Source organism: Argopecten irradians, chromosome 10 (genome assembly GCF_041381155.1).
Source record: "Argopecten irradians isolate NY chromosome 10, Ai_NY, whole genome shotgun sequence".
Classification (NCBI taxonomy): Eukaryota; Metazoa; Mollusca; class Bivalvia; order Pectinida; family Pectinidae; genus Argopecten; species Argopecten irradians.
This window is the reverse complement of record NC_091143.1, coordinates 17,270,419-17,283,739: the sequence shown is the minus strand read 5'-3', so window position 1 is coordinate 17,283,739 and position 13,321 is coordinate 17,270,419. Positions and strand designations below refer to the sequence as shown.

Genomic DNA, 13,321 nt, shown 5'->3' with positions numbered 1-13,321 from the left:
TTCTTTTGGCTCGATGTTTTCAAAGCATTTTCTACTTTGAAACTGTTTTTTTTATTATTATTATTATTATTTCCCTTAAAATCTGACAAAACAGCCGAAGTATAACTTTACAATTTTGATTATTGACACCTTCATGTTTTGGTTAAATCTCCGTTACTGCAATAAAACCAGGATATGATATATTGCTAGATTATGGAAACCAATATCATTGCTTCAATAGTTTAGCATCAATTTCATACGAGCAGTTTTTGTTGTTGCCATTAATCTTTCTTTTGTATGTTTCATTTTAATGTTTTATTAAATATTGGATGAAAAAGTTTCATTACAGCACTTATTTATAAGGATGAGTAATTTCATTGTCGAGAGAGACAATAGATCTATCGATAGATACATGTGTTTTCCTCCCTCGAAGAATTTCACTTTTTGTATAGATGATAATCAAACGAGTCTTGTCATATTTAATGGTATCTAACTGAAAAAGATAACAGATTCTATCAGCCAGGATTATGTTAGGGTGCAGTTTGTTGATGCGAGGAAGTAGTCGTATCCCAGAGCACACGGTGTGAATTTGAGTGGTATCCCAGAGTTCAGCGGTTTGTTTTAAGAGGTATCCCAGTGTGCAGTGCTCCAGCATCCCAGGATGCAATGTTTTTAACAGTGATAAAATAGTTTTTCCATGCTCCCGTAGAACTTTTTCTACTTTTGTTTTAAACAAGCAAATAATTTCTGTAAAAGACGACCTTGACTTCTGCCTGTCTACCTGGACCAATTTCTCATGCTGATTTCTGTATTTTTTACCCTTAGATTTCAGTGTATTTGATAGGGAGGTCAATTTGTCTTGACACAGATTCCATGGTTACAGAACTGAACCTCCAAAGCATAGGGGCTAAAGATATATATCATGACTTTTTCTCATTGACAGACAACAAAGGCCTTGTACAAGAAGCAGAAGCCGTCTATAACTGTCAGGCAGATGAATGCTTATCACAGAGAATGACTGTTCCTTCAAATTATCATGGGATAGCTTTAAACCTTTAACATGTTTAGGAAAAAGGCTTATTACCTAAATGCAAGGTCAGAACCTGTGCAACACATTTATCTCTATTTCCTTCTTCAGGGCTGTTTAGCTGAATTCTGAATTCCATTGATCTGTTGAAGTTTGTTGATCAGTCGAAACCTGTCTGAAGTCTGTTGGATCTTGTTGATTGGCCCAAGATTGTTGATCAGTTGATCAGTAGGAACTTGTCTATCAGTCAAAGCTTGTCTATCAGTGGAAGCTTGTTGATCAGTCAAAGCTTGTCTATCAGTGGAAGCTTGTTGATCAGTCAAAGCTTGTCTATCAGTGGAAGCTTGTTTATCAGTCAAAGCTTGTCTATCAGTGGAAGTTTGTCTATCAGTCAAAGCTTGTCTGTCAGTGGAAGCTTGTCTATCAGTCAAAGCTTGTTGATCAGTGGAAGCTTGTCTATCAGTGGAAGCTTGTCTATCAGTGGAAGCTTGTTGATCAGTCAAAGCTTGTCTATCAGTCAAAGCTTGTCTATCAGTCAAAGCTTGTCTATCAGTGGAAGCTTGTCTATCAGTCAAAGCTTGTCTATCAGTGGAAGCTTGTCTATCAGTGGAAGCTTGTCTATCAGTCAAAGCTTGTTGATCAGTCAAAGCTTGTCTATCAGTGGAAGCTTGTCTATCAGTGGAAGCTTGTCTATCAGTGGAAGCTTGTCTATCAGTGGAAGCTTGTCTATCAGTGGAAGCTTGTCTATCAGTGGAAGCTTGTCTATCAGTCGAAGCTTGTCTATCAGTGGAAGCTTTTTGATCAGTCAAAGCTTGTCTATCAGCCAAAGCTTGTCTATCAGTGGAAGCTTGTCTATCAGTCAAAGCTTGTCTATCAGTGGAAGCTTGTCTATCAATGGAAGCTTGTCTATCAGTGGAAGCTTGTTGATCAGTTAAAGCTTGTCTATCAGTGGAAGCTTGTCTATCAGTCGAAGCTTGTCTATCAATGGAAGCTTGTCTATCAGTGGAAGCTTGTTGATCAGTTAAAGCTTGTCTATCAGTGGAAGCTTGTCTATCAGTCGAAGCTTGTCTATCAGTGGAAGCTTTTTGATCAGTCAAAGCTTGTCTATCAGCCAAAGCTTGTCTATCAGTCAAAGCTTGTCTATCAGGCAAAGCTTGTTTATCAGTGGAAGCTTGTTGATCAGTCAAAGCTTGTCTATCAGTCAAAGCTTGTCTATCAGTGGAAGCTTGTCTATCTGTCAAAGCTTGTCTATCAGTGGAAGCTTGTCTATCAGTGGAAGCTTGTCTATCAGTCAAAGCTTGTCTGATCAGTCAAAGCTTGTCTATCAGTCAAAGCTTGTCTATCAGTGGAAGCTTGTCTATCAGTGGAAGCTTGTCTATCAGTGGAAGCTTGTCTATCAGTGGAAGCTTGTCTATCAGTGGAAGCTTGTCTATCAGTGGAAGCTTGTCTATCAGTCGAAGCTTGTCTATCAGTGGAAGCTTGTCTATCAGTGGAAGCTTGTCTATCAGTCAAAGCTTGTCTATCAGTCAAAGCTTGTCTATCAGTGGAAGCTTGTCTATCAGTCAAAGCTTGTCTATCAGTGGAAGCTTGTCTATCAGTCAAAGCTTGTCTGTCAGTGGAAGCTTGTTGATCAGTTAAAGCTTGTCTATCAGTGGAAGCTTGTCTATCAGTCGAAGCTTGTCTATCAGTGGAAGCTTTTTGATCAGTCAAAGCTTGTCTATCAGCCAAAGCTTGTCTATCAGTGGAAGCTTATCTATCAGTGGAAGCTTGTCTATCAGTGGAAGCTTGTCTAATAGTGGAAGCTTGTTTATCAGTGGAAGCTTGTCTATCAGTGGAAGCTTATCTATCAGTGGAAGCTTGTCTATCAGTGGAAGCTTGTCTAATAGTGGAAGCTTGTCTATCAGTGGAAGCTTGTCTATCAGTCGGAGCTTGTTTATCAGTGGAAGCTTGTCTATCAGTGGAAGCTTGTCTGTCAGTTAAAGCTTGTCTATCAGTCAAAACTTGTTGATCAGTGGAAGCTGGTCTATAAGTGGATGCTTGTCTATCAGTGGAAGCTTGTCTATGAGTCAAAGCTTGTCTATCAGTCAAAGCTTGTCTATCAGTCAAAGCTTGTCTATCAGTCAAAGCTTGTCTATCAGTCAAAGCTTGTTGATCAGTGGAAGCTTGTCTATCAGTGGAAGCTTGTCTATCAGTGGAAGCTTGTCTATCAGTCAAAGCTTGTCTATCAGTGGAAGCTTGTCTATCAGTGGAAGTTAGTGGAAGCTTGTCTATCAGTGGAAGCTTGTCTATAAGTCAAAGCTTGTCTATCTGTCAAAGCTTGTCTATCTGTCAAAGCTTGTCTATCAGTCAAAGCTTGTCTATCAGTGGAAGCTTGTCTATCAGTGGAAGCTTGTCTATCAGTGGAAGCTTGTCTATCAGTTGAAGCTTGTCTATCAGTAGAAGCTTGTCTATCAGTCAAAGCTTGTCTATCAGTCAAAGCTTGTCTATCAGTGGAAGCTTGTCTATCAGTCAAAACTTGTTTATCAGTCAAAGCTTGTCTATCAGTCAAAGCTTGTCTGTCAGTCAAAGGTTGTCTATCAGTGGAAGCTTGTCTATCAGTCAAAGCTTGTCTATCAGTCAAAACTTGTTTATCAGTCAAAGCTTGTCTATCAGTGGAAGCTTGTCTATCAGTCGAAGCTTGTCTATCAGTCAAAACTTGTTTATCAGTCAAAGCTTGTCTATCAGTGGAAGCTTGTTGATCGGTCAAAGCTTGTTGATCAGTCAAAGCTTGTTGATCAGTCAAAGCTTGTTGATCAGTCAAAGTTTGTCTATCAGTCAAAGCTTGTCTATCAGTCAAAGCTTGTTGATCAGTCAAAGCTTGTTGATCAGTTAAAGCTTGTTGATCAGTCAAAGCTTGTCTATCATTGGAAGCTTGTCTATCTGTGGAAGCTTGTCTATCAGTCGAAGCTTGTCTATCAGTGGAAGCTTGTCTATCAGTCAAAGCTTGTCTATCAGTCAAAGCTTGTCTATCAGTCAAAGCTTGTCTATCAGTCAAAGCTTGTCTATCAGTCAAAGCTTGTCTATCAGTGGAAGCTTGTCTATCAGTGGAAGCTTGTCTATCAGTCAAAGCTTGTCTATCAGTGGAAGCTTGTCTATCAGTGGAAGCTTGTTTATCAGTCAAAGCTTGTCTATCTGTCAAAGCTTGTCTATCAGTCAAAGCTTGTCTATCAGTGGAAGCTTGTCTATCAGTGGAAGCTTGTCTATCAGTGGAAGCTTGTCTATCAGTGGAAGCTTGTCTATCAGTGGAAGCTTGTCTATCAGTGGAAGCTTGTCTATCAGTCAAAGCTTGTCTATCAGTGGAAGCTTGTCTATCAGTGGAAGCTTGTCTATCAGTGGAAGCTTGTCTATCAGTGGAAGCTTGTCTATCAGTCAAAGCTTGTCTATCAGTGGAAGCTTGTCTATCAGTGGAAGCTTGTCTATCAGTCGAAGCTTGTCTATCAGTGGAAGCTTGTCTATCAGTGGAAGCTTGTCTATCGGCAAAAGCTTGTCTATCAGTGGAAGCTTGTTTATCAGTGGAAGCTTGTCTATCAGTGGAAGCTTGTCTGTCAGTTAAAGCTTTTCTATCTGTCAAAGCTTGTCTATCAGTGGAAGCTTGTCTATCAGTGGAAGCTTGTCTATCAGTGGAAGCTTGTCTATCAGTGGAAGCTTGTCTATCAGTCAAAGCTTGTTGATCAGTGGAAGCTTGTCTATCAGTGGAAGCTTGTCTATAAGTCAAAGCTTGTCTATCTGTCAAAGCTTGTCTATTAGTCAAAGCTTGTCTATCAGTCAAAGCTTGTCTATCAGTCAAAACTTGTTTATCAGTGGAAGCTTGTCTATCAGTGGAAGCTTTTCTATCAGTGGAAGCTTGTCTATCACTTGAAGCTTGTCTATCAGTCAAAGCTTGTCTATCAGTGGAAGCTTGTCTATCAGTGGAAGCTTGTCTATCAGTGGAAGCTTGTCTATCAGTGGAAGCTTGTCTATCAGTGGAAGCTTGTTTATCAGTGGAAGCTGGTCTATCAGTCAAAGCTTGTTGATCAGTCAAAGCTTGTCTATCAGTGGAAGCTTGTTGATCAGTCAAAGCTTGTCTATCAGTCAAAGCTTGTCTATCAGTGGAAGCTTGTCTATCAGTGGAAGCTTGTCTATCAGTGGAAGCTTGTCTATCAGTCAAAGCTTGTTGATCAGTCAAAGCTTGTCTATCTGTGGAAGCTTGTTGATCAGTCGAAGCTTGTCTATCAGTCAAAGCTTGTTGATCAGTGGAAGCTTGTCTATCAGTGGAAGCTTGTTGATCAGTCAAAGCTTGTCTATCAGTCAAAGCTTGTTGATCAGTCAAAGCTTGTCTATCAGTCAAAGCTTGTTGATCAGTCAAAGCTTGTCTATCAGTGGAAGCTTGTTGATCAGTCAAAGCTTGTCTATCAGTCAAAGCTTGTCTATCAGTGGAAGCTTGTCTATCAGTGGAAGCTTGTCTATCAGTCAAAGCTTGTCTATCAGTCAAAGCTTGTCTATCAGTCAAAGCTTGTCTATCAGTCAAAGCTTGTCTATCAGTCAAAGCTTGTCTATCAGTCAAAGCTTGTCTATCAGTGGAAGCTTGTCTATCAGTCAAAGCTTGTCTATCAGTCAAAGCTTGTCTGTCAGTCAAAGCTTGTTGATCAGTCAAAGCTTGTTGATCAGTCAAAGCTTGTTGATCAGTCAAAGCTTGTTGATCAGTCAAATCTTTTGTATCAGTAAAAGCTTGTTGGTCAGTGGAAGCTTGTCTATCAATAAAAGCTTGTTATTCAGTCAGAGCTTGTTGGTTGATCCATACTGGGTTATTGATGTTCACCCTGTCTTGTCCTCGTAGATTACTTGTCCCACTCCAATGTTACATGCATATGGAGGTGGGGGTATTTTAAGTTTGAGACACATTTCTATTGGGGTTTTTTCTATAAGAAAATTAAATACATCTGTTATTTCCAACAATACAACTTCATATAAATATTGCAATGCAATACATTTGGAACATCGTTGCACCCCTACCTTCTTTCTTACTTATAGTAAACATTACCATAACATTGTTCAAGATTAATAGAATCTTACATGGGTCTGTGAAGTGGACAAGGATATCTCAACCCGAGTGAAAGATTTTGGCCGGTCAACCCGAGGCTTGCCGAGGGTTGATGGCCAAAATCTATCACGAGGGTTGAGATATCCCTGTCCACTTCACAGACCCATGTAAGATTCTCTTTCTCCCATACTTAGTAAAAAAATGATGAAATTCCACTTGGTTTCCAGGTTTTTCATCTCGCCATTATTGCAGGGAGCGTCGTTATGCGTCAAAATTGATGACATCATCTACAATGAGTGGCGCAGTTACACTGCATGTATTGATGACGTCACTTTCTTGTTTAGCGCGTGTGAGCTGTCTTACACCCCCCTGTGTAAGATAGAGATATCTTTTCCCTAGCAACCACGGGATATCCCTGTGAAGTATGGGAGAAAAGGTTGTTCATTGTTGTAGAATGTAAGTCGTCTCTAAGTATGTACAATTTTTAAAGGAGAATTTACACCTACATTTTACACACATACATGTTGTAAGTTCTGTATTTTGGGAGATGTTAAGGTGGTCCCTCGACATCAGTCTCTGGTCCTTTGATGTAGAATTACAGATTCATGTCTGTTCTGATTACACCTTGTAAGCACCCTAAACACAACTGATGTTCATCTTCTACAGCAACAACAGACATATTGACTGCGAAATCGTAGACGATTATCATAAACGTTGTTGTCTTGGAAATCATTCCTCGATCATCTTTAATCTGACTTTAGCTGAATTAAGATATCATAATTGCTGATTTTTACGAGGTGAATTTTTTTGCTTTTTTGACTGTCAGAAATTGTTATATATATGAATATCCGTAACATTTACACATTATTTATTTATCACTTTTTATTTCGCTTATGAAATTTTTGCGACAAGATAAATATCCAACAAAATTTTAAAGAGAAGGGAGATAATTTAGTAATAAATTTCTAAAACCTTAGCATCTTTTTTTATCAAAATTTTGATGTGCCTGCCATATTGTGCCTGTTTTGATTAATATTGGTGTGTTGAGGCGAAAGGACATTTTTCTCAGTCATTTAAATACTAGAAAATTTCTCAGCCTCCCCCTAGTTTGAAACGACAGATATCTAGAGACAAAAATCATCACTTCAAATTCTATTGATATTTTTTGTGTTCTAGAGACAATAAAAGTGGGTCATAGATTAAATATCCATCCACTCTATAAGATTTTACTTACATACCTATACATTGTATAGACAGAAGTCTGTCAATGCCTTTAGCTTTACAGTTGTGTGTAACAACTTGTAAATCCCTCGGGGTAGCAGTAGTGTTATGTCCTTGCATTGGACAGGCCATCTTCTACAGGGCAGACTGGTCAAGGAGGATTGAGGGTCAAGATCTGTACTAATGCTATGTCCACTAAACACATACCTGGTCATCTCTATATGCGGTTTGTGTGGTTTTTATGTCGTGATGTAGTGTGGTGGGGTTGAATGAGCTATTGTTGTTGTTGTTTATCACTTACGATACACAAAGATATTGTAAACAGGTTTATTTCACTTACTTTTTAGTCAATCAATTTTGTGAGCTGAAAATTTAATAATTTTTATATTTGAATGTTAGGTAATGTCTTTGTCACAAATTTCCAGTTAAAATTGGTTCACAAATTGAAAAAAATGTACCGTATTGCACTGCAGTGTTTAATATCAATTGACACTAAAAATATATAACCACAAAATCAGCTTATTAGTAAAATGTTGCTACAATAAAGACGGTAGATTAAGCTTTTGAATAAAGTTATCACTAAAAATAAGGATCTTGGTGTCTGAATGGTTAAGATGTCTCGACAATAGATGGTGGGCTATTCAAATCGTTTTTTGTCCGTGGTCCGTTGTCCGTCCGTCCGTCCTTCCGTCCATTAACAATTCTTGTTAACGCTATTTCTCAGAAAGTACTGAAGGGATCTTTTTTAAATTTCACATGTAGGTTCCCCTAGGGGTCTACCTGTGCAAATTGTATTTTGGGACCAATCAGTCAACAAGATGGCCGACAGGCCGCCATTTTGGATTTTGATAGTTAAAGTTTGTTACCGCTATTTTTCAGAAAGTACCAAAGGGATCTTTCTCAAATTTCAAATGTAGGTTCCCCTAGGGCTCTAGTTATGCATATTGCATTTTGGGACCAATCGGTGAACAAGATGGCCGACAGGTGGCCATCTTGGATTTTGATACTTAAAGTTTGTTATCGCTATTTCTCAAAAAGTTCTAAAGGGATCTTTCTCAAATTTCACATGTAGGTTCCCCTAGGGGTCTAGTTGTGCATATTGTATTTTGGGACCAATTGGTAAACAAGATGGCCGACAGGCCGCCATCTTGGATTTTGACAATTGAAGTTTGTTACCGCTATTTCTCAAAATGTATTAAAGGGATCTGTGTCAAATTGCATGTGCAGGTTCCCCTAGGGGTCTAGTTGTGCATATTGCATTTTGGGACCAATCGGTCCACAAGATGGCCGACAGGCCGCCATCTTTGATTTTGATAATTAAAGTTTGTTACAGCTATTTCTCAGAAAGTGTTGAACGGATTCTTCTCAAATTTCACATGTAGGTTCCCCTAGGGCTCTAGTTATGCATATTGATTTTTGGTACCGATCGGTGAACAAGATGGCCGACAGGACGCCATATTGGATTTTGACAATTAAAGTTTGTTACCGCTATTTCTCAAAAAGTACTGAAGGGATCTGTGTCAAATTGCATGTGCAGGTTCCCCTAGGGGTCTTGTTGTGCATATCGTATTTTCAGACCGATCGGTCAACAAGATGGCCGGCAGGCCACCATCTTATATTTAAATAGTTAAAAATTGTTACCGCTATTTCTCAGAAGATCTTGAAGGGATTCTTCTCAAATTTCACATGTAGGTTCCCCTAAGGCCCTAGTTGTGCATATTGCATTTTGGGACTGATTGCTCAACATTGTTACAATATGGCCGAAATGCCGCCATCTTGGATTTTGACAATTGAAGTTTGTTACCGCTATTTCTCAAAAAGTACTGAAGGGAGTTGTCTTAAATTTTATGTGCATGTTCCCGTAGGTCCCTGATCATGCATATTGCATTTTGGTACCGATCGATGAACAAGATGGCCGACAGGCTGCCATCTTGAATTTGGATAGTTGAAGCTTGTTACCACTATTTCTCAAAAAGTACTGAAGTGGTATGTCTCAAATTTTATATGCAAGTTCTACTAGGACCTTAGTTGTGCATATTGCATTTTCGGGCTGATCGTCAAAAAGATGGCCGACAGGTAGCCATCATGGAATTTTATAATTGAAGTTTGTTACTGTTATGTATCTCAGAGAGTACTCAAAGGATCTTTTTCCATATGTAGTAATATGTAGTAAAAGTTTGAAAAGCAGAGAAAAGATCCCTCTTTCGTTTCTCAGACATAGATCATTCTTTGATGGGGGCCAAGATCCCTCTGGGATCTCTTGTTATCCGGATACTACTTATGCAGAAGGTACATTTTATGCATGACACTGGGTACTGACTACATGTCAGTGGTTATATTTTGAGTACTCTGGCTTTCCTCCACCATCTTTACCTGACATATACCTGACATATCCTTAGACTATCCTGGCTGTTAATTGACAAATCGCCAGCTGTCAATCAAACCGCACATGACTTTGCATTTTGTATTGTGTGCGCTACGATGTTTGCTCTGATATTGAATAGAAACATGTGCGTTTGTGAGTGCGAGGCGTGGCTAAATTACACCTGGCGATTGGTCAATAAGAAGTTCAACCAGACATACCATATACCACTAAAGAATGATTCCTTCAAGGAATAGTACTATTTGAATATGCACGTTTTCATACATACTGTATGCAAATCCTATACTCATTGTGTGGAGAATGTATTTTATTTAACTTTATAGTGGTGCTCTTATATTTGTGTTTACTGTAAAAATACTTGTTGTACATTATAAATAAATTATATCCAGCTTTTGCAGTAGAATTTTTTTTCACTTTTGCCATTTTTTAAAATTTGATTGCACAACATTTGCAGTATATCTTTTGTCATTTTCGTTGTTTTTGAATTTTGATTGCACAACTTATTCATTAGCTCACTTAAGAAATAAAGAATTTAAAAATTTGACATGTTTTCTACAATTAGAAAGTTTTGAGGGAAATGAAAAATTAAAATGTCGTTGGATAGGGTGGAACATCTATATCTGTGTAGCAGGCTTATAGTGTTTGTATAGCGTTAGGGCGGTCTATGTTGGTCTCACTGTTACATTTTCCCCTACTCTAGTTACAAATACAAAGGTTTCAATGTACAAAAATCCTTGAAATATAAAATTTCTTGTGAAGGAAACAGGTTCTGGGTGTTTTTTGTGTGTCAAGACTTCGTGGATTACACAGCAGAATGTAGAAATCATTATCAAAGGTGTAAACTACCTGTATTTTCTTGTTGCCAGGTAATTAGTAAAAAGTCTGTAAAGTACACTTGATTTACCAAACCCGTCCTCACACTAGTAAGTGTAGAGAACCCAGTACCTTGTCTGACCTTGTGTGGATTGTAAGTCAACGCTTTAAACCTGACACCCTTATTGAAAAGGCCAGCTCAAACTATGGGGATGTGTCTTGGTATTATTGCCGTCCTGGTCACAATCGTTAGGTAAACACTGATCACGATACCATGATAGAGGTTTTACAGTTCAGTAGGTACGAGGAACTGCTTAATTTGATCGTGGGCGTGTATTCAAAATCATTTCAATGATTGACAAGCATATTCTCACTAGTCCTGGTTAGTGACCTGGCCAAAGATCATCCTGTCTTTTTACCTGGGCAGGTGAAATGTCAGGTTAAACTGTCACCTAATCAGGGTAATCTCTGTATCACTCTTAAGTTTTCTTGACCAGGTGTATCATTAGGATATTTTATCCTCTCACCTGATCGGGACAACTGTTACAATAATTTTTCTGATAATTTAAATTATCAGAGTATTATCTGAATAATCTGCTGTACTTAAAAGGCCAGTTGGATCATTAAGGTAATCTGTTCTGTGCTTACCTGTTCAGGTAAACCATCAGGAAAATTTCTCATCTAGTTACTTGATTAGGTAAATCAACAAGGTAATATGTTATGTGCTTACCTGTTCAGGTAAACCATCAGAAAAATATCTCTTCTAGTTACTTGGTCAGGTAAATCAACAAGGTGATATGTTCTGTGCTTACCTGTTCATAGGTAGTTTGTACTTTTTACCACTATGGTAATCTTCTCCACACTTACCTGGTCAGGTAAATCAGGGTAATCTGTCTTATCACTACCTGGTCAGGTAGACTACCACAGTAATCTAAACTAGTTATCATCTGGACTTGATGTAACCAACAGACAAAATGAGACAACCTATATTTCATATTTTTGCAGACATATTAGAAAGTTGACACCAGATATTGTGCATCACCTGTCTCATCAAGGAGCTGGGATTTAGTGTAGATGTACGAAGTTGAACCCTGATGCTGAAGTCTGTCTTGGTCATTGCTGACATTACACCAAAGTTTTTTCCTTATTTCATAAGAAATCGCTGATATTGTAAAAATGTTTTGATAGCTATCGGATAATCTGACTTCCTTGTAGGCAACAGGTGGCCATTAATCTGTATGTAATATCCTGCAGAAAATGCTTTCCAAGTCAACAGTTTATTTATCCTCAAATGATACTCACACTTTTATCACTTGAGATAATGTTCAGTCTGCATTTAATTTGAGGTAAGTGAAGTTGAGGCTTTTAAAAAAAGGGGCGTGGCGCTTACAGGTATGGGAATGCTTATTTTATTGGTCAAATATGGTATTGTAAAACCAGTTACAAATTAACACTTGTCTATATAGGATACCTGTCTATAAAGGACAGGCTAATTAGACCCACTTAATGCAAATTACTACTTGATCTACATTTGTATAAAGGGCACCTGTCTTTAAAGAATTATTTGTTCTTTCATTTGGAGTCTTTTCTAAACAGGTGTATCTGTAGGTTGATTATTGTGATAACTGGAGCTAAATTGTGGAGAAATATGGCAAACTCTTCTAATGGATAACTGATTTCTAGGATACGGACATCTGATTGCAACTTCTGTTTCAATGTGAAGTTTTCCATTATTAACTTGAGTTTTTCCAAACAGTTTTATATCTGTAAACATTCCAAAAGACTTTGGTATGGTTGTGTGTTGTACATCAGTAGTGGCTAATTACATGGAAGGTTTTAGATGTGCTAGCAGGTATTGACCCAGAGTTGGTGTGGACCTGAGGTTTCATCTATTATTGATATCGCTGTAGTGATCTCACGTAATGGGCCTCATATCTGCACAGCACCTACTCTGATATATGTAGCAGATTCACCAATACTTTCTCCTTCCTTCTATCTTTTTAGGTCATCTGACCCGAAGGGTCAGGATGACCTATAGTCATCATGCTTCGTCCGTCGTCGTGCGCCGTGCGCCGTCCGCCGTCCGCCGTGCGCCGTCCGCCGTCCGTAAACTTTTCACATTTCAATCTTCTTCTCAAGTTTGACCAGTGGGATTGAGCTGAAACTTACATGAAATGATCCTGACATGGTCCCGACAAAGTGTTGTTATTTTTCGGGTCGATCCGAAATCCAAGATGGCCGCCACAGCCGCCATCTTGAAAACACATTTTGAACTTCTTCTCAAGTTCTACCAGTGCGATTTGGCTGAGACTTGCATGAAATGATCCTGACATGGTCCCGACAAAGTGTTGTTATTTTTTGGGTCGATCCGAAATCCAAGATGGCCGCCACACCCATCTTGAAAACACATTTTGAACTCTTCTCAAGTTCTACAATGCGATTTGGCTGAAACTTGCATAAAAATGATCCTGACATGGTCCCGACAAAGTGTTGTTATTTTGCGGGTCGATCCGAAATACAAGATGGCCGCCACAGCCGGCATCTTGAAAACACATTTTGAACTTCTTCTCAAGTTCTACCGGTGCGATTTGGCTGAAACTTGCATGAAATGATCCTGACATGGTCCCGACAAAGTGTTGTTATTTTTCGGGTCGATCCAAAATCAAAGATGGCCGCCACAGCCGCCATCTTGAAAACACATTTTGAACTTCTTCTCAAGTTCTACTAGTGCGATTTGGCTGAAACTTGCATGAAATGATCCTGACATGGTCCCGACAAAGTGTTGTTATTTTTCGGGTCGATCCGAAATCCAAGATGGCCGCCACAGCCGCCATCTTGA

The 13,321-nt window shown here is 38.8% G+C and overlaps 2 protein-coding genes across 2 annotated transcripts in view; one reads left to right on the top strand and one right to left on the bottom strand.

The window, feature by feature from the left end:
- The window catches only part of LOC138333276 (myocyte-specific enhancer factor 2C-like), a 122,720-nt gene that overhangs the window by 18,696 nt on the left and 90,703 nt on the right, over positions 1–13,321 (top strand). The window lies entirely within an intron of this gene.
- LOC138332574 (platelet binding protein GspB-like) lies at positions 1,114–7,418 on the bottom strand. The gene is made up of 5 exons (XM_069280577.1): positions 7,304–7,418; positions 5,844–5,943; positions 4,440–5,487; positions 2,738–2,934; positions 1,114–2,308 (listed from the first exon to the last, which is right to left on the bottom strand). The coding sequence occupies exons 1-5, from the start codon at positions 7,416–7,418 to the stop codon at positions 1,114–1,116; spliced, it is 2,655 nt and encodes an 884-aa protein (XP_069136678.1).